At 43.4% G+C, this 22,178-nt stretch overlaps 1 protein-coding gene across 2 annotated transcripts in view; it reads right to left on the bottom strand.

Annotated features, from left to right (window-relative positions):
* Positions 1-22,178, bottom strand: part of LOC147685366 (ankyrin repeat and fibronectin type-III domain-containing protein 1-like) — a 3,163,580-nt gene that overhangs the window by 165,934 nt on the left and 2,975,468 nt on the right. For both annotated transcript variants that reach the window (XM_086941288.1, XM_086941289.1), the window contains one exon: positions 21,333-21,499. In XM_086941288.1, coding sequence (XP_086797414.1) covers positions 21,333-21,499 — 167 coding nt within the window. The remainder of the gene's footprint in view (positions 1-21,332; positions 21,500-22,178) is intronic.

The following is a 22,178-nucleotide window of genomic DNA, read 5'->3' as shown; positions in this document are numbered from 1 at the left end:
CGGAAAAACAAAAAATACCGTGTATCCACAATCACTCGAACAAATAAACAGAATAAAACAACACTTTAAAATGTTTTCCATATTAAAATGAATACGTTTCAATAAAAATGACAAAATGTAAATTGAATGTTATCATAACAACTTTCCTTAAATTTCCTTTCTTCAGAGATCGCAGCAACGCGTGACGGGTAAGCTAGTTTCCTATAAAATGGCAAGAATCTTTTAGAAATCCAAACTTCTGTTCACTAGCTCAGGGTAGGATAATAAAACAAGCATTTACATTGCGGCCAGCCTTCATGTAATCCTCGGCTGCTCTCTAGGTAAACAAACCCCACGCTCGCACTATAGCCACCGGGTTCTGCTTACTGAAAGAACAAGCACTGGCAAAATCAGCAAGTTAAGTGGGCGCCTGCTAAAATATGGCGCCCGTGTCAATGATGCTGAAAGTTTAGCGCGGCGCACGGGGGCAGGACAGCAATGAGAAAGCTGCCTAATGCGTGGCCAAACAAACAAGCATAGTCTGACAACCCTTGATAAAGAGGCCGGGGATGATCGGTGAGGAAGTGGAGTTCACGAACCAGCGACGAAAGCTGCAGGAGGGGCCGCCACTGAAGCATTGCAGGTCTCTCTTTCTAGCTGAAAACGAGTTTGAGCTATTGGCATTGTAAATGACAATGCATTTTATTTAAGTTTTGGTTTTTAAAACATACATAAAAGGCATTGTCATTTACAATGCCAATAGTTTACTCTTGCGTAAATGCGAGACCTATTGCATTGCAAATGCTTGTTTAGTGGCAGTCAAAGTCTTGGTATCGCTTTGCTTTTAAGTTCCTACGCGATGCTGTGTTAATTTGTTTTTTTAATAACCTCGAAAACCAACATACCAGTCTGCAGCACACTATGCTAAGCACAGATTTTAGCGTAAATGTTTAAGCGTGCCCTTAATTTCATTGGCCATGCCCCTTTGTAAAACTCCTCCTTCCCCCAGTTTTCTTTATCCCATGTAAAGCCCTGTCTTCATCTTTTGCAGAGAAGAGGAATTTATGGCCGCAGATGTATTTTACTGCCATGAAAAATTCACAAGAAGAAGAGATTACCAGAAGATACAGGTTTAGAGTTACTGTTGGAAACGTTTATATTCTCGAGGGATGGCATGACACTTTGCGACAAAATGCAGGAGGAAGTATGAGTGTGAGGACAAGCAGGAATGCATGTTTTTAAATCTGTTATGCCTTGGCGCTTGGTGCGTGGCCTGCACAAAAGGGCCTGAATGTTTGCCCTCTTTAAAATAACGACGTGGATGGTCATATCACCGCGATTGTTTTGAGCACTCAAAAAACATGAAAATTGCATCGGTGTCCAAGAGGAACCGTGAACAGGATGTGATGGCCGATCATTAACATAAACAATTATCTAACTTCTGGGCGCTGGTGTTTCACCTTACAGTATTTAATGAATGCTCCATTAGTGTCATGAGCATTGGATGGTGCAGTAAGTGCCCGGTTGTTGAAGCACTTCTTGTAGAGATGTGTGATGTTTTTAAAAGAAACATAAAACAGTGGCTCTCATGCCTGCAATGTTTTTCTTCATCCTGGGACCCGATATGCTGCTCTATGCCACGGCTATCCCTACAGTGGCTACGAAAAGAGTTCTTTTCAATTACTGAAAAACATGGCTGTGTCCGCACGGGTGCGGGACGCGAATAGAGAACAAATGGGAGGGTTGGGGGGAGTGCACGCGCATTGTGAGAGGGGGAGCAGGAGGTGAGCCCGAGAGTGGTGCGCGGCACAACTAACAACCATTGACAAAGCCAATAGTCCTTGTTCGTTGTAGATGTAATGTTAGTTGTTGTATTGTAGATCTGAATGTAAAGACATAAGCAGCAAAATACCAGTCCACAACACACTATGCTAAGCACAGATTTTAGCGTAAATGTTTAAAACAACAATCTAACTTCTGGGCGCTGGCGTTTCACCTTGCAGTGTTCAACGGATGCTCCATTAGTGTCATGAGCATTGGATGGTGCAGTAAGTGCCCAGCTGTTGAAGCACTTCTAGTGGAGATGTGTGATGTTTTTAAAAGAAACATAAAATAGTGGCTGTCATGCCTGCAATGTCTTTCTTCATCCTGGGACCCGATATGCTGCTCCGTGCCACAGCTATCCCTACTGTGGCTACGAAAAGTGTTCTTTTCAATTACTGGAAACAAGCTTTCAGCATTGCATGGTGGGTGGTGGGGGAGCTGCATTGGGTGGCAGGGGCGGGGGAGTGGCTTGTTAGCGGATTCCATTGAAGTTGGATGCCGAGGCTCAGACAAATGGTGGTGTGCGATGTGCAGTATGTTGCCTGTGCTGCGCTGCTTATTAAAATAATAAAATATTGAAAATGTAGTTTGGCGAGCCGTGCCTTTGTTTGGAGTGGGGTGAGGCGGGGCATGCAGAGAGCCCAAAAGGAGTTTGGTGAGCGACGCTGTGTAAAAGAAAGGCAAGGCTCGTTAAACTTTATTTTTTCAATACTTTATGCTTTTAGTAAGCAGCGCAGCATGGTGTATGTACCGTGCTGCTTATTAAAAACATAAAATATAATGGTGCTCTGATACTTGAAAAAGACCCCGAATTTTTGAACTCCAAGAGTCAGAAAGCCGACACAGCACAGTGGAGACGAGGCATGCAGGTAAGGCAGCACTTGATGCCGGTGGGTGCACTGGGTTCTCCAGAGCAGCCTCAGGGCACTTGTGTGTAATGTTCCACAGGTTTAAGCACGGAAAGCAAGTGAAGACAATGTAGTGCAGAAGTCAGAAGTAAGCTGCAACTGATTAATCAATGCGCTCCTAGTGATACACCAATTTCAGTGCAACATATGCGTGGAGGGTGCTGCAGACAGCTGGCTCCCCATAAGGACTGCATGTTTGCATGACTCGAGGGTCAGGTGGGTTCAAGCCCTGCCGCCATCATGGAACCGGTCAGGACCGGAACCGCTGCTGGAGTGTGGGGCGTTTTGCAGGGCAATGGGAAGAAAGAAAGAAAATGATAGTCAATCTGAGAATGTGATGCATTCCCCAGGTGGCAAAACAAAGGAATCCGAGGCGAGGGGAAAAAAATATCTGCAGAAAGTTGACACGGTCAAGAATAATAGCTAACTCTTATCAAGTTTGATCAGGTCTGCTATAATGAAGTGCAGCTCCATATTCCAAGCGGGGACAATGCTTTGACGAATTTAATTGTAAATTAGATTAATACTAAAAGCACTGTATTCTATTTTTAGATTACTATCCTGTTCCTCCCAGTCAACAACTCCCAGCCCTGACGAAGGTGTGGCCCACCCGGCCTATCACCGAAACGCGCGTCGGCTCGTGGCTCCAGAAATACGGCATACTATGTAGTATCAACTAGGTGCCGCAATAAGATCATTAGTCTGGAATACTATTCTGCTCTATGCCACATATCTACCATCCCTATGTGGCATACAACAGAACGATTTGTATGAACTGAAGAATGTGAGTGGAATGTCTGAACTTTAGATAGTATTAGGTTTTGAAACACTGCAAGAATGAAAGTATGAATGAAGTATGAAATGTTACTGGGTAGGTTCCTAAGAGGAATGTTATTTTGTTACTTTTACTTGTGTTCTGAATTGACTATGTATACTGTGCAATATTTATAAGATAACTATATGTGATGGATATATATAAATGCTTTCTACACTAAAATAAAAATACCTATATATTTGCTAAAAACTTTTTCTTGCAAGTAATTGAATGGTGTTGATCTTGTAATGTGCAGTACCTACTCCTAGGTTTATCACCCCTCACATACTAGGATCCCGGATCTGGGACCACATTATCTATTGGCGGGGTACGTTCTTTGTTCTTTGTACAATGAAGACAGGAGCCCGGCTTTAGAAAGCGCTGCTCCCTTTGTGCCTGGAATATGCAGCAACCAGCAGGGAGCTGCAAGATAATTACACAGTATTTGTGTGCTTCTTGGAAGCTTCCTGCGTAGGTTGAATGCCCACGCTATATCAAAAGACAGCACTGTGAAATGTTTTTAATGAACATTTTCGTCAGAGAAAGCAAAGTCATTTGAATAATTTTTGTGTGTGTGTGTCTGTTGTCTGTGTGTGTGGTTTCAGTGGCCGTATGTGTGACATTCCACTGCCAAATGTGTGACACTCTAACAGTTTTTCATGAGTAAAAGCAAACAAGTCCATGGAAAGAGACCTATAATGGTCTTGAAATGCTGCAAAACTCATAAAATGGAATGTCACTAACCTACTTCTCTTTTCTAAGATGATCGCACTTTAAATAATTGTTGTGCCATGATATTAAACAAAAATAAACCTTCTGAGGCACTATTTTTAATAAAGTTGTATTGGCATATGAAAGACACATGCAGGTAAATACAAAATACAAACTTAATTTCTGCGACTCCAGTGCCCACTCAGCACCATCATCCTCCTAAGATTATCATAATCCTAATGTACCAGAGAGAGCCGGCAATGACCCCCAGAATGAACATGAGCGGTATATATGTGCTTCCAGGAACAGGAGCTCTGTTGTCACCCCCTGTTGTCACCCCCGGCCTTTCACAAAAGCCACTCTTCGGTAACCAAATAAAAATGCTGCGGAGAGACCGGGTCTTAAAAATTGTCGCACAACAGAGGTAAATAGCAGCGATAAAAGTGTAGCGACTGCGACCCTGTTCTGTCTCGTGTCAAAATGTTTCTGCTGCTTGCCATTCAGATGCACACTGTGAGAAATCGCCGAGCATGTGTAAAGGATTGCTGATGACACAGTTGTCTGTGTATGTGTGCGCGCGCCTTTGCACATCACAGCCGTGCCGTGAAAGTGAAAGAAAAGGCATTTGAATGTTTTTGTGTGTGTCTGTTGTCTGTGTGTGTGTGCGCGCGTGTGCACATCACTCCCCGTGCCTAACAAAAATAAGGAAGGGCAAAAGGAGAGAAGAGGATAAGCACTAAAAAAAAAGGGTGAAAAGTAGCAGGCAGAGGAAAGGCAGCGCTGGGAGGGGGGCTGGGCAACCATGCCAGCATTCCGATTCACGAGCAGATGGTCCTGTTTATGACCTGCGGAGCACGTGAAGTTGCTGGTGGCAAATGGAATCAGAGTTTTGATGTTCTTGTCTTGTCTTGCTTTGTGGGAGGGGTAGGGGGAGCGTATTCCTGTGGCCGGGGATGTGCACGCGCCTGGCTCATATGAACTGTAAGCGATCCGCAGTTGGGTGGACTTTTCGAAAGCCTTACTATAAATCTCACCCACCATCCCTACGGGATGTCATAGGCGAGACCTAAAAATACAGAAATGCAATATTACTATCCACTGTGAAAAACAATGCAACCTCAAATGGAATAAGCCAAAATAAATCCAAGACAAATGTGTATCCAAAGAGGACATTCATAATGACCCAGTGCATTCCAGACAGACTCTGCTCTGCAGGAATATGACCGAAGCAGACAAGAGGACTCCTGGAAATCAACGTACTACCAGCGGCTTTAACTTTCAAGAGAGTGTGCCAAAAAGCGATCTGCCATAACAAACAGGAGAAAAATAGCACAGATTTAAGAGCTCTGGTCTGCTCAAGAAAACGGATTGCAAAGCGATATGGTATTAAATGAAAACTACTCTGTCTGGTACTATTACAGCGGACGATCATGATGTGCAGCGGTCCAAGCCCCCAACATCCACTATCACAAGCATCCATCTTTGCGCAAAGGGCTTCAATGGTGCTAATGATCATTTCAAGTTTACTGAGCTAGGTCAATTGGTATTATATATGAGGCACTGTGACTAAAATCACACTCCTCAGCTGAAACTATTAGAAATCTAGAAACAATTCAGTGAACTTTTTGCCTTGCCTTTGAAATAACACATAATATGGACACAGAGGGGCTTTTTGTCCGCAGGCTCCATCCATTGGTGTGTTAAGCTTTCATTCAATTTTGCTTCCGCCTAACTCACCATATAACATGGGGCAATGGGTCAGCGACTTTACCCATTGATTGAGTGCACTTTAGTTGCCTTTACTTCACTTCACAAAGCCTGTGCACAATGCTCACATCAGCTAACAATAGTTTCGTTCTCTTCATTTACAAAGATTTTTCAAATCATGTTTTTTATTACCCCTAAATACTAGCTTTTTTCTGTCTATACTGGTTTTTAAAGTTTATGTTATAAGGAATATGTGTAGGTAATGGCATATTTTCTTTTTTTCTTCTTTATTTTTGTGAGGTGTGCTTGAAAAAAAAATAAGTGACCATTGCGTAAGACTAGACCTATCAGCTTTGCTAGTGTTTGTTGTATATCATATTCTGAGGTTCTGTAACCATATAATCTGAAGCTCAGTCCTAGGAAGAACTCAACATTAGTATTGCCAATTGAAATAATTTCTCACTGGAGCTCACTGGGACACATTCTAGTCCTGCATCACTCTATGCTCGTCCAGGGCCGTACTGGCCAAAGCGGCCACCGGGCAATCCCCTGGTGCACTGCACAGGTGAGGGCCGGTTTTGGGCCCTTGGGGGGCATTTTTGTTACAGGGCCGTTTTTCCAGCATTGCTGCAAAATCGACCCTGTACCAAAATCAGCCGAAAACCGGCCCCGGCAAAGAACTTGGCGGCACATCCAACCCCCCCCCCCCCCAGTGGGGAGGTGGGGCCGGCTGAGCACTTTGCCATGGCGGGTTGTGGTTCCCAGTCTGGCCCTGTGCTCGTCTATGTAGCACCCCATGAATGAAAAAATAAAATCAACATAAAAATATATAACATTCGCAACCCAGATTGCTTCTATGCACAAAATATTGCATTTAAAGTTTAGTCAGTCAGTTTGCCGTATCCAGTCAGGGGCAGATAGTAACTTTAAAGATCTGTGGGGCCCAGTGCACGTAAAACTCACAGATATGTTGCTTTTCTCCTCTACCAACGATGAGGAGCAGAAAAGGAAGGTAGTTTACTTCCTGCATGCAAACCCTGAGCAGCTCCTGGATTGGTTGAAGTAGGCTAGCCCAGTGCTCATTTTAAGGCTGGGGGCCTGTGCCTGCAATCCGTCCGCTGTTTACAGTACTGGGATTGCAGGCTCTGTAGACAGGCGGCCAATCTGTCATGCGCACTGAGCACTTGAAGCAGTCATCCTGCAATATGCAGGAATCTGTCTGCTCTGCCCCCACTATCACGCTTGCTATTGCGTGGCTGGTGGCACCAAGAATACCTAAATGGTAATGACCATTTTATCATTGTAGTTACTGCACTCGCAGCAGGCGGGCAACGCTCCTCTGCCTTAAGGAGCCGTTGCTGTATTCTGTGGTTCCCGATTATCAGGTGAATTCTTCTGCCAAGCTGCTCATGCCTCCATTGAGGGAGTTCACAAATTAAACAGTGAAATAATCAACAAAATGTCATAGCCTTGAAGGACAGCCCAGCCAAGCAATGGAAAACTGAGAAAAACACAGGAAAGCAAAAGGCCGTAGAGAACTGATTCAACCCCCACTCTCACTCTCTCTGTATGCAGTGGGAAGAATGTGGTGCACTTACTGAGCAGTCATAAAGCTTGTCTCTGGAATCCACACTCTATGTACTGCTGGGTGTCCTCATTGCCCAGAGTGGACTTTTTGTCATTACAGTCACCTGCAGGGCTGCTCCACAGCTCATGTAGAGCATTGCCAGAGATGGCTGGAGTGCCGAGATTTGTATCAGAGTAGAGTTGTCAAAATTGGGGTTCTTCCCATGCTTAGCCAATGTCATGCACTGGAAAAAAGGGTATTGACACTGCCATATGAATCGATCTTTCAGGACTCGGTCTATCCAGAGATTAATGTCTGAAGTTTCCAATTCAGGATGGAATTGTCTTTTCCTGTGATGTCAGTTCCTGATAATCACTGCAGTATGGGAGGAATCAGTTGGGCCCAGCCTCTCTTACACCTGAAAACATGGTGTCTTGTCGCCAAAGAAAAGGCCTAACCCTGTATTGTGGGAAGTAGGGATTTCCATGCACTTCAAATACACTGTCTAGAAGCTCCTCCCACCTTCCATAACTAGGGCACCAGTGTATAAAAGAAGTATCTCAGATACCACCACTTCACTACATTTCTTTACCTGTGGATACTCTGGCAGGACTGCTGAACTGCTACATGGACTGCCACTTTGCTGGACTGCTACTCTGAAGGAGCTGCTGCCATGTTTTGCTGCCTGCTGTCCTCTTGCCTGGGAAAGAAAACTAGATCTGCAAATCCATCTTGAACCCAGGACCGCAGAATGACTCAAAGGGCTAGTCAGCTGGTCGCCTAATCTGTGCCTCAGGGACATAACAGGCTCCCCAACAGCCCCTGGAACTGTCTTTAGTGAGTTCCTGATCCCCAAGAGGTGCCCCTCAGGCTCTGGACCCTTGGTGTGGTTCTTGAATTCTTAAATTCAAGGTTTTGGGCTCTTTGCAGCCACTAACGGGCCAGTTGGCACCAGAATCATGCTGCTCGCATAGAAAATCAGTGCAAGCCATGCAAGTTCGTCTCCTCAAAAGCAAGCATCAATCACCCGCAAGGACCGCCTACCTAAAGCACCAGCATGCCCTTCTGTGACGCCCTGCCTGCGTGCTCTGCTGACCACCACCGGCGACTTTCTCCTTGCTCCCGGTGATCTTCTTCAATGCAAATGGGACTCCTGGCACAAAACTTGAGAAGGTGAACCTTCAGAGGGGCAAATCTGGGATTGAAATTTGACCCGGTCCAGCGCAACCAGATATTCCGGGTCGACACTCTTATGTTTTAGGTGCTGTTTTACAGTTTATTCTTAAAAAATCATAACTCCTTTTCTACTGGTTGGATTTTTGTTGTTTTGGTCTTGTTATATATATTACATTTTGCTCTGTGTTCTAAAAAAGAGTGGGATCTTTTTGTTTGGTGTTTTCACAGTTTTACTGTTTGAAGTGTTTCACAAATACTTCAAGTCAAGTACCAGCTTTATTCGATCTAAATAAATTAGGCCATAAAAGCGCACCAAAAAAGTACATAAAAAGATCCCACATCATTTACAACAATAAAATCAATTCATTTCATTTCACATATAAGAAGAGAAAATGGAAGAGTGTAAAAACCTCAAGTCAGGGTCCGCCATACATTCTTATTCAAATCTCTTATTATAATTCATAGTAACTGGTTAATTAACATTTTTGCTAAAATCCCTATTTTATAATATATATCATTTAAGATAATAATGGGTTAAGAAAATAATTATATCATTTGATCACTTATTCAGTATCATATAGAGTTACTCGTATCATCTATCAAAATGTTTTTTCTAGCATAAAAAACACCCCATAAAAAGCATGACAATCTACAACAAATATCAATGGTGGGTAATGTTTGTAGAAAAAGATACTTCTGATGGCATTGAGTGACCCATAATGACTTTAAAATGCTTAAGATATAGCGTTTCCTCCACTTCTTATAGAATTTGCAAAAGAGTACAATGTGCATTGTGCTCTGTATCAATGCGTTGTCAAAAGGACAATTACCTTTGAAGACCAGTCTTTGGGTTTAGGGAAACTAACCATCCGGTGAAAAATATCCATTGTAAAACATGTCAGAACAAATCTGTGCCATGAGTTGGGTACAACTTTCAACTTTGGCTGTATATCTCATAATTAGTTCAGATAAGCTTATTTCTTAGAACGGTGGGCTTTAACAGTTCGGCAGACAATCTTATGTCAGTAAAATAGGTTGGACCTTAATCATGTCAGTGAGGAACGGGGCTCCCAACTTAGCGTGGCAAACAAATGTAGAAGTGCTTTTGGGTGTGGCAAGCAGATACCTCAGGAGCTCATTTTCCACTAATTGTAACGCCGTACATTTTGCATGACCCCATATAGCCGCCCCATATGTTGCTATGCTAACACATTTAGCCTTGTAGATCATTAGCATCTCTTTAGGGGGGTTTGTACCCAACCTAGTAGCACATTTATTGCAGAGCTATCACCAATGTGAGAAGTTGGCTTGGCATATGATGTCCACTATTCTAGTGATTTACAAAAAGTGAGCAACCCAAATATACCCTTGAGGGCTTGGGTAATGAAAATGAATGGGTGAAGATGCCTTCAAGGGAATTTATTTCATGCGTACTTTATTATTTAGACTAATTTTAGGAAGGATCGGTTAGTGATCCTTGTTAAGAATCAATCAAAAACTGGAATTTCAATTCAATTTAAACAATTTGTTTCAACAAGACACAACATACAAAAAACAACACAAGGTGTATTAGAAAAATATAATTTTATCCAAAAGAATTTTTTAAGAAATCACTTCATATACAGATAAGTGAACAAACAGAAAATTAGGACTGTGGGTACACACATAAGTAAATTAATACGTGACTCAACAGAACCTAAAAAACACCTATCCCAAATCACACTGAATAAAACAAGACAGGGATAAGATGAAATGTCGACGTTTCGGTTTCCTATGAATTAATTACGGAAACCATCTTCAGGACTGAAGTCAATTGGGATCTGTATAAAGAAAATTGCAATCTGACTTCCTAGCACTGCCCGACTATGATTTCTTGATAGTTTATCGCTGTTCAGCGGTATGTGAAGCAGTGTGTACAGCTCCAAGCCTCGCCGCAAGTAGAAAGTAAATTTCACAGAAAGTATTCCAGTAACCATGCGGTCGTGGTCTAGTCAGGAAAGCAGTGGCAGAGTGCTGCGCAGCATGTAGTCAGTTCAGAACAACTAAATATTTACCACGCTGCAATTTACTTTTATTAGATTATCGCCGTATGGTTGATTACACATCTGTGTCTGAACTCTCCATGTGGAAAAAACTTCTCTATGTACCGGTATTAGTTTCTGCTCACCGCGTCTAAGCTTCATTCAACATACCGCTTATCAACAGGTGTGGCCAGAAACCTCCCTTCTTTTAAATAAAAGCCAGCATCAATACAGCGAAGCCCACAAACTTGTTTTTAAAGTCAAGAAGTCAACTAACATACCAAATAGAAGCGGTTCCACCTTGAAATTAGACCGTGGCAGCCCTCAAGCAATCATAGTCGGGCAGTGCTAGGAAGTCAGATTGCAATTTTCTTTATACAGATCCCAATTGACTTCAGTCCTGAAGATGGTTTCCGTAATTAATTCATAGGAAACCGAAACGTCGACATTTCATCTTATCCCTGTCTTGTTTTATTCAGTGTGATTTGGGATAGGTGTTTTTTAGGTTCTGTTGAGTCACGTATTAATTTACTTATGTGTGTACCCACAGTCCTAATTTTCTGTTTGTTCACTTATCTGTATATGAAGTGATTTCTTAAAAAATTCTTTTGGATAAAATTATATTTTTCTAATACACCTTGTGTTGTTTTTTGTATGTTGTGTCTTGTTGAAACAAATTGTTTAAATTGAATTGAAATTCCAGTTTTTGATTGATTCTTAACAAGGATCACTAACCGATCCTTCCTAAAATTAGTCTAAATAATAAAGTACGCATGAAATAAATTCCTTTGAAGGCATCTTCACCCATTCACTATTCTAGTGGGCACCTTGCACCAGTCCAAACAACCCTTATTGATGGTAGGTTTAGACAACCTTTATAGAAAGCTATCCTAGTGGTAGCTGTGGAGAGCAGCCTTCAGGCTAAGTCTTGAAGGAATGTAAAGCAGTGTGTTTTACCAGTCTATAATCTCTTGAATAATCAAATGAAAGTACACCACACAAGGTATATAATTAAATATATGTATTTATTCTAAAACACACCTCTCTAGTCTCTTTATGAGGGTAGAGGCAAAAGTACAATACACGAACTTAATTAGCACACAGTAATCTAGCACAGTATACGTTATGCACTAGGGACCTCACAAACCATATATTAAAATAGTGGTATAAGAACCACATGAGGGATAGGAGTGAGGCCTAGGGCCTGTAGAACCACTGGGGCAACCAGAAACCACCCAAAGTAGGGATGCAGGAGACCCACGGGGGATGCGTGCAGTGTCTAAACACAGCCGCGAATCACCATTGACTTCTATGGAGGAAAATCAAGTTACAATTTTAAAGATTAAGGACACTTGGGAGTGAACTACAATGGAACACTTTTAGACATAGAAACTTCGAAAGTCAAGACCCACTGGAGCACCGAAGTACTCGTGTTACCTCACCCAGGGAAGCCGGGTGCATAGGTGTCTTTTGGTGTCAAGTTTCGTCGTCGATTCCAATGGAGAGCTGCGAAGAAGTGCTGCAGGCGACCAGAGGAAAAGTGTCCGGGTGGATCCAGGAATGGATCGGAGATCTGAAGAACCTGAAAGCAGAGGGGAAAGAGTCTGGGTCACTTGCCAGTGACCAGGATGGCGACAGGAAGATGCCAGCCGGTGTCGGGTGCTTTAAGGTGAAGTAGGTGAAGCTTTAGCCTCGAGGTCAAGGAGGCCTCGACGATAACCAGGAGCTGGATTCGAGCTGTCCCACAAAGGATGTCGAGTGCTGCAGTGTCAGAATCCAGATTGGACCCAACAAGCCTTGGCAACAGCAACCCACGCAAGATGACAAGATTGGCTTCGGAGCAGACCAGCAAGATCTGAGGGAGTCACCCTTTGGAGAGAGTCAGTGCACATCTGGAGCAACCAGGAAAGCTCAAGAACAAAGGATTGTCTTTCTTGGGGACCCACTAGCCAACGGACTAGGGATCTCGAAGGAGCTTCAAGCTGCGGTGAAGAAAAAGGGCCCACGGAACACTCGTAGAGTGTAGGCCTCTTAGCTTCGGTGGAAAAGGTGCTTGGGGCAAGGGCAACAAATAGCCCAATGCACAACTTCGGGAAACTTTGGGAAGTAGTTGCAGTTGCAAACTTGCAGGATGTCCAGGAGTTCCGGTCCCACGTCTCTCGTGTCAGCTACAGGTCTCAGCTTTGCTGGGGACTCGTGTCAGCCTCGGAGATGTCTGGAAGTCCATCTCCTGTGTCGCAGGTTCTTCGGGACCGGCAGGAGCCTCGGAAATGCAGACCGGCAAGATGCTTCTTGGTGCCTGTTAGAACAGGGAGGTCACTCCTTGAGCCCAAGGGAGATTTCTTTCGTATTCCAGTCGATATGGAATATCGAAGGTCCAAGAGTTCCATTTCAGAGTTTTGTCCAGGGTAATCTAAAGTCCTAGTGACTGGGTTCCTATACTTATACCAAGTTTAGGGGTTGGACTAACTCTAGGGACCCACCTATGGGAGGACCTGGGAAGGGGGTGGTTACACCCCTTCCCCTTTGTCCAGTTTTGCGCCAGAGCTGGGGCTGAGTGCCCCAGCTACCGGTTTGAACTGGGAAATGCATGGAGCACCTTGTGTGCCCCAGGCAGTGTCTGAAAAGCATTCACTGAATGCAACACACCCTGCCCCAATACACTAAAGCCTGTTTGGGGAGGTGCTGGCACCTCCCTGGACAGGAAACCTATTGTTCAAGCCTCCCCTGCCGGAATTTCATCCAGCAGCAGGAGGTCAGACTCGTGTCAGTGGCAGCAGAATCCATTTTGTGATGCTGGGGCTCTTTAAAACATTGACCGGGTGTACCATTGTGTACATGTCTTCTCCCTCTCGAAGGGTGGAATGCTACCCCCGCAGTCAGAACTGGAAGGGAGTAGTATTGCAAAGTGTTTGACACCAAACACGACATGGTTTGATAAAGCCAAACCAAAATTAGCATTAACCGCAAGGATTATAATGCACTTAAGAGTATATGGTATGGCTATATCATAGAACAGATATAAGGAGGTATTTTCGAAAGCTGCAGAGGGGCTTAGCTCATGCTAGGGCACCCTCTCACACAAAACCCAGCACTCGGCCTTCAGGATTGTCAAGGCCTGCCATAGGAGTGACTTATAGGTTAATATGTGCCTACATGTATATATAGATTTAGTTATATTACATCTACGTAAGGGGTGCTTACACCACCTTACCCAGGCTGCAAGGACAGACCTGTGGTGCCATTTTGGAAGGCTTCCCAGGGGTGGCATAATACATGCTTCAGCCCTTGGTTGGCCTCTGGGGTACCTATGCCCTGGGTACCTGAGGTACCATATACAGGGACTCACAAGGGTAGCCCAGTAACCAATCTGGTATGTACCTAATGTACATGCAATGAATTTAAAGAGGGAACAGCTATGCTGTGGTCCTGATTAGGAGGGCTACAGCTAGACCAAAGTCGATAAACCAGTGAAACACAGAAAAAAGTGGGGGTAACCATAGGAAGCAGGTCCTACTCTCCTACACTATCCAAAAACTACTTCTAAAAATAGTGCCCTGGTCAAAATAGCGCAATTCCATGTACCTTCTTTATGAATTAAGTCTCCCGGGTATGAAAAATTGTTTGTAAAGTATATGGGAGAAGCCAAAATTTTAATATACAGATAGATGCCTCCCCCACTTCACTATAAATGTTTTTGATTGATTCACTAGCAGATCAAGGTCCTGCATGCAGTCAACAAAGTCATTAAGTAAGGACTGCAGGACGAGAGGGGTGCCCAATTTCAAACATTCAACATCAATGATCCCTTAAGTTTGCTCATGCTACAGACCCTTCTCCAGCCTTACTTAGTACAAGAGCTACAGTAAGTACATCTTAAAAATGTGGCTTTATGGTGCACCTTGGCATTGTGATCTACAGATATCCCAATAGCTCCTTGAAGTTATGCATGTTTTTGTTTGGGGTTCCAGTGAAGTTAAGGGAATGTTCTGATTTAGAGCATTCTGCAGAGGAAGCGTTGTGCAATATTAAACAAAGTAGAATGGATATATTGAGCTATGGGACAAGAGTCTGTCAATCTTAGAGAACCCAAATGAGAATTTTTCAACAAGGGCTAAAAGAAGAGATAAGGATGAGTTGGTTTGTTTGGAGCCGTACCTCATTTCCTGAACTTGTTGATTTAGTGCTGTTAATTAAATGTTGATTACAGGTAAGATGTATGGAAAGAAGGAAGTTTCTGGTTAATCTATCCTAATTTAAAAAAGTTTCTTCATTTGATAGACCCAATATTTCAGTGAACCCATTGGCTCAAGAAGAATCTATCAAAGTTAGGGCAGCTAGGGGCCATTTGACCGAGAGTGAATAAGAACATGGGCGAAAAGCTGGGCTGAATCTGTATTATGGTGATGCTAGACATAAGATTTGGACCTGTCCTAAAACAACCTCAGAAACATTTAGGAAGAATATCAGTCATCTCCTGATAAGGAGAAGAAGACAGGAGGGAATTTGCTTCCTAATATTGGATCTTCTATGACTAACACCAACAATCTTTGGATTCACTTGCCAATTACATGAGAACTGAAGATGCAACATTATAAAAAAGAAAATCTGGTGAATATATTTGAATTGCTGAATTTACAGGGTGTGATTTACTATTCTTACTCCAATCCAACATTAACCATTGAAGGTGCATAGAAAGGGTAATATTCACCATTCTAACTCCAAGCCAACAAACACTGAGAAAAGTGCCTAATTTGGAGGTGTGAAATGTACTATGTTCTTTCTAATTGAATTTGGGAAATCTCATCTAATTTGGGAAACTACATACATTGTTAGATTGAAATTTAGTATTATAATTCCCATCTAAATAAAATGAGCAAAGTGCATTAATGAAAGGGGTGAGATAAATTAATGACTCCAGCCCAACAACAATTCAGGAAAGTGCATAAATAAAAGGGTTAGATTTCTGTTCTAACTCTTCACAAACTTTGGGGAAAGTGCATAAATCATGGGGTATTGGGAGTTTACTTGAACTCTAGCCCAATGAAAGATAAGAAAATTGCATAAATAGAAGGGGCAGGGTTACTATTCTAAAGTTCTAAATCCAATCCCAGAAACATGGAGGAAAGTGCATAAATGCTGTATAAATTTAGGGGTGGAAGGAGTTTACTTGTACTATTCTACCTCCAATACAAAAGCAGTTTGGGAAAGTGCATACATTAATAAAATGAGATTTACTATACTAACGTCGCTCTGAATAAAAATGAGGAAAGTGCATTAATGAAAGGGTTAACATTTAGTTTTCTAACTCTATTCCAAAAAATAGGGGAAGTGCCTAAATAAAAGGGGTGAGATTACTATTATAATTCTGGTTTCACCAAAACTTGTAGAAAGTGAATTGATTTGGTAATGGAGGGAGATTTATTACTCTAATTCCATTCCAACAAAAAATAGGAAAAGTAATACATTGAAGGGATGAGATTCACTATTTCAGTTCATATCCTACAAACATTGAGGGATTACATATACTATTATGCCTCTAGCTGGAAACAAATTAGGCAAAGTGCATTCATTTTTGGGAGTCAAATTTACTAATCTAACTCCACTGGGAAAGCACATCAGTTAATAGGGGGTCATACTATTCTAACACCAATCTCATAAACAATGGGAATTGAATGAGATTTAGTATTATAACTCCAGCCCTATAAATATTGGGGACATTTCTTAAATGAATGGGGTGGATTTTCTGTTCTAATGTCACTTCCACAAACTCGGATGAAAGTGCGTCAATAAAAGGGGTGACTATACCAGTGTCTGTGTTTCCCAGTGGAAATAAAAAAATGCACAGACCTGTGCCGAAAACAAACAGCTATCCCAGTAGTTGTTGAGCGTGAAATGGTCACCGAATCATCGCCTATGAAAAGAAGCATCACGTCAACAATCACAGGAGCCGAAGGATCCGTGGAAGTAAGTTTTACTTCAAGCTTCAGTTACATAATTTCAACATTCCAGCTGTCCCTCCATTCCAGCTCTCTTCCATCATGAGTGTTGCACCCATGAGCCATCAGCCAAACACAGCAATTGGCTAAGCCAATAGGTGTTGCCTAAGGAGGAGAACTATTGGCTCTTCCAATACTTCTATGCTTTGGCATCGTGCATTCTTCATTATTAATTTACTGTTTGAAAATAGATGAAAAAGTAAAACACTGGGGGGCTTCTTTGATTTGTTTAATCTTTTAGTTTATTATTAATTTCAAGTTTGATGATGACCGACAGCTATTCGGAAAATGTAAATTAAAAATAAGGTATGTGCAGGATGCCACACACACATGGACAGTAGTGAGTCATCTTGTAGCAGTGTACAGCTGTTAAGGGGGTCACAAAAAACAAACTATAAAAAAAGTCAGGGGAGTGGGAAGTAGCAGTGTGGGAGAGGAGCTAACAATGGCTGTGAGATGGAGGGAAAGGGGGAATCATTAAGAGAGAGAACAGAGTTCAGAGAAAGGAATGACAGAAAATTGCATTCCTTCACTGGAATGTGGCAGATCACAGAGACAGCAATCAGACTGATTTGAGAGAATCAATCGGGCTGATATAACTTGTGACTGACAATTTCACAAGCACATTGCAGCAATAAGAACACAAAAAGCCAATGGTTTGGAGTGGGCTGGCCTACAGCCTACTCTAAGTATATGTTAAAGTATTCGGTGAATAGGTCCCTTGATGACAGACAGCTAAAGCTGTCTGTGCGCAAGACCTAAAAATGGGTGCCTAACAGAGAGACGGCATTAGCGCTTCATTTGTATAAAGTTCACGGCATGGAAGAGACTCGTGCACCAACATAAAGAGACGCCACGGCTCCAGCTCGCTCATTAGCTGTGATCTTCACCTGGCAACAGGAAAGACTTAAAGGCTTAGGGACTGTCAGACATGAAACTGTTCCCAGTATTAGCGGTAAAACTCTTTAAACACTGTAAAGAAAACGCCACAATGTCAGGTTCCTATGCGTCGGTTTCACAGTTCTTCAGCCTGGGTGAAAGGCTTAGCCGGCCCCGATATTCCCAGATTCATCAGCTAACGCTGGGAACAGCTGTAGTGCCACAGAGGGAAAAGGGCTCACAGTTGGCACCTTAATTAGCTATGTGATCAGAGATGAAAGGGTTTGTAAGGACAGAGGGGCTGCGCCGCCCTTCCAGCCTCTGATGCTCGTTGCAGAGCACTTCACTGAAGTAGCCTGGGGTCGCTTGCATGTCGTCTGCAACTGTGGCATTTGGGCCGAAAACAAATGCAGGACTTCGGCGGCCATGAATGTCACTCTGGGGCAGATTTACGAGTTCTCGCGCATCTCTGCAAATCAGCAGGAATGAGCCAGAAAAGATGCGACACGCAATTTCCTCCCTGCACCACCACAAATGTGCCGCATTTACAATGCATTTACAATGCGGCACACTGTGGTGCAAACATAGGGTGATGCGAGTCGCATCCTGTGGCGTAAGGGCGGCGCATTGCTTGAGTCATGTCACCAGCGCGACCCGGCTCCAGCAATGTTCAGTGGTGCCCTATGCCTAACATGCTGAGTCACTCCTTTCGCCTGCTTCAAGCAGGCGCAGGGTTTTGACGTAGCATGGACATAAAAGTGAGTCAGTGAAATCTTGTAGATTTCGCTGCTTCACTTTTACGAGGCGTTCCTGCGTCAGAACGCGCACCCTGCGCCGGAACGCCCACATGAAACCTAACGCAGGTTTCATGTGGCGCAGGGCTTTACAACGTGACACATCTCCCAAGATGCGTCACGTAAATAAGGCGCAACATGGTGCATGGTTTACACCGCCGCTGCATTACAGAAATGACGCAACAGCAGTGTAAATGTGGCGCATGGGGCTTGTAAATCTGCCCCTCACATTTTTCCAAAGGCATAAGATTGCAAGAAATAGATGGCTGCCCATTGAATAAATTATTCTTGACAATGGAGGGGTTAACTCTTACTTTCTCTGGGAAACATGCCCTTGCAAAACCATCCCTAAATGCTGGACAAATTAACCACTGCAACTCGAAGATGCACTGTAGTTGCAGCAAGGAAGGAGGAATTGTATAGCACTCACTCTCCGAATGGAGTGACCAACAAATGTGAAGTTGGGGGAAAGGCGGAACACAGTATCACACAGGCGCCAAGACAGCAACACTAAAATTCATAACATGTGGTGGATTAAAGGAGTAACCCTTGGAGCTTGGTGCCCTAAGAATGCATTTGGGAGACAGTGAGGGGTGTTTCATATCCTTTTACCTGCTGGATCTGTTGCTTTGCCGGGGCTGACTCTATGACCTGCAAACTTCTCTGCTACCTCTCTCAGACTAGATCTTTCAGCCCCTAATATTGCATTCTAGAAAGAGTTATTCCCCAGAGTGGCATAAGCACCATTGGGCCAAACCAGAACAAAATGAAACTGAGGGGCATATTTATTAGAAAGTCATGCAGCGCATCAAGTGTCCTTGCTGCGCTGTGACAGGGAAAGGGCAGAAGTTTACCGTATTTAAAAGAAGACGCTGCATTTCTTTCTTTGTTCCTGCGCTGGCACTGTTTTGGCTGCCTATCGCCAATGCAGGCACCTTGAACCATGTTGCAAGGGTCCTAAAAGGGTCCTGCTTTGTGTAAGGAGGGTTGCTTTTGTTCAGGAAGGAGAACCTTCCAGTGGTGGCCGGTAAAGATCAGGGGTGGCGGTTCAGGGGTAAGCGGTTGTAAAAAAAGAGAAGAAACCTTACCTTATCATCATGTCTCTCCTCCATCTCTGGAACAGGAAGCACCCAGACTCCCATAACCCAATCACAACGCTGCAATGCAGCATTGTGATTGGTCTGAGTGCCGTGGTTCAGCGCTCAGATAGGCAGTGGGAGCCTTGGCATGCTCTCCACCCAGGCTGTAATCAAGCCAGGGTGGAGAACATACAAAGTGTGGATGACTGTTTGGCCAGCCCAGAATGGCCACCCAAACAGTCATGGACCCTTGCAGTGTGCACCAATCTCCCCCTGCTCCTCTGTAATCAGAGAAGCCCTGGCACACCCACAAAACTGCCACAGCATGAACAAATAACATGATAATAACTTTGTGTTATTTTCATTTTATTTTTCCATTATTTTACTGCTGCAAAGCAGTGTGGCGACTCTCCTCCTCCTTAATGGAAGAGCCACCACTGGTACCTTCCTGCACAAAAAAAATCCCCTGAGGCATCTTTCTCTTTCTCTGGGTGCTGCAAAAAATTCATAGAACAAGGTTGTAACAAGGAGAAATAAAGATATTTCTCCTTGTTACGCCTCACCTGAGAAGGCTTACCATTTTGGCGCATTTCCAGGTCTACCACTTTGGGTAAATCTGGAAATACATCAAAATCCATGGGAGTTGTGTGGGAACACCCACGTAACACCCATGGAACGCCTTTCCAGAACAAAGTAAGGCAATGCCGCGATTTGCTCTGCGTTACTCCTGACTTATGAAACCACTTGGGCGCATGAAAAGCAAACTTGCGTTGCTTCAGAAATTGTATTTTGGTCTTGCGCTGTGCAAGAGTGACACAACTCCCCTAATACATATGCAGACCCCTGAATGCATAGCAAATCAGGGGAGGAGGTAAATTGCCACTGAGCATTTTTTTAAAAAAAATCCAATCTACCTACTGAATAGGTTGTAGAAATTAGGCAAATGGAAAAGTGCTGAACATATCTAATAGTCTCCTACATCGACTGAACCACAAACACTGTAGATCCCATTAAAAAAATGCAGTAAATTTGCACTCCAATTGGTACTGCTACAAACATGTGCAGATTTTCTATTTTTTTTAATTCAGAAAGATGCAACAGTCGCCGGTGTCTAGGCATGTGTCTGGCAATATCAAGTGAAATTTGCTAGATGCTAGTTCTCCAATAATTAGTTGTGCACGCTGCACAGGTCTGCACTTAAGAGAGCTCTTCCTCACAAAGTTTGTGGGTGCTTATTTTCCCTTGTCATTCTGGAGCAAATCTAACCATTTCCAGAGTGGACAAGAGCAGAAGAGGAGTTTGTGAACGCCTACAAACACACTAGGTTGTGGACGTTCCCATACTGTCAAGGCAAACCACAACTTGTTCCACCCACTCCCCACCTCTTGCATAGAGTTTACTTCTGCCTGGTCGTAAGCAGCTTTGATGAAAAATTGCACATTGGTAATGCCTTTTGCATCATAGATAAGGGACAGGCACAAATGCATCAATTTTCAACGTTGAACGCATGTTTTGGACCCTGTGCATTAAAATTTGGTTGCCTCCTTATACCAAACAGGATCAACCAGGATTGCCACCTTGGCTGCACTGGAAACCCAGAGCAGCCCTGACACTTTTCTCAGACCACCAGCCTCTGGGGAAGCACTGGCAGGCCCTGGGAGGCTGGTAACGCCTGCTTACTGCTTTTGTTACGGGGGCCGATATTGCAGCACTGCTACAAAACTGGCCCACATCCTTCCGGCTTCCCGGAGAAACAGCTGATGCCCAGTACGTTCAGTCCAGCCCTGGTTGCCTCCTTAAAGTAGGTGATCATGAATCGAGCCAACCTATGGAATATAAACCTCAATCGCACAATCCAAACTGACATTTCTTACCTGTATATAGTCCTGGACTTGCTGGTGCCTCTGTTTTGCGGTTGTCAATTCTGAGTCTGAGAAGGCTTCGCGGAGACTCTGCTGTGAGAGGAGCGACTCCAGCTCCAGCAGAGCAGACACCTGGCAGTACTGGCTAATGAACTCCCGGTCGTACGTGAAGAAATGAACTGAAAGAAAAAAAAATTGTATTTGATTAGTGATGGATCAAGTGATTAGGTTACCCTCATTTGCATCTTCGTAAATTTGCCACTTCAAGATTCGCCCAGTGTGTCTGTGTTATGTTGGTGTGTGCACATATCTAGAATCCTGTGCTGCTGTACACAGAACGGGTCCCCCAATAATTTATCATATCTCTGCCCAAGCACACCATTGGAAGTCAGGGAGAGCAATACTCTCCTCTATTGGGGTAAGCTTTAACTTGCAAGCAAGTTACTTCGCTCATTCAGATAGCATGAATTTATTCTCCAAAGGCAGACAACACAACTGTAGACACCCATAGAGGTGTGTGGGATCTCCAGTCAGTGTGCATGTTTGCTGCATCTTGTAATACAGATGAGTTATATCACTGAGGTGTCTTTGCGACTCAAAGAAGCCAATTACATACAATCTTGACTATTTCTATTTGCCATACACGTAATTTCAGGAAAACACAGAGACAAGAGAGTAGATTTTTTTTGTCTCTATGAAATGCAAGTGTTTGCTGCCAAGTTAGCTCTAACCCCCATCCAGTTATCAGTTGTTTGGGTTGGTAGTCCCGCCCATAGCCATTATGCGGGTTGTAGGGATTTACTCCACACAATAACCTAGTGTTAAATTGTCAGTCAATGGTCATGTTTTAGCCTCACT

The sequence above is a fragment of the Lissotriton vulgaris genome, chromosome 10 (assembly GCF_964263255.1).
Source record: "Lissotriton vulgaris chromosome 10, aLisVul1.2, whole genome shotgun sequence".
NCBI classification, from domain to species: Eukaryota; Metazoa; Chordata; class Amphibia; order Caudata; family Salamandridae; genus Lissotriton; species Lissotriton vulgaris.
Note: the sequence above shows the minus strand (reverse complement) of the source record. Positions and strands in the feature narration are given on the sequence as shown.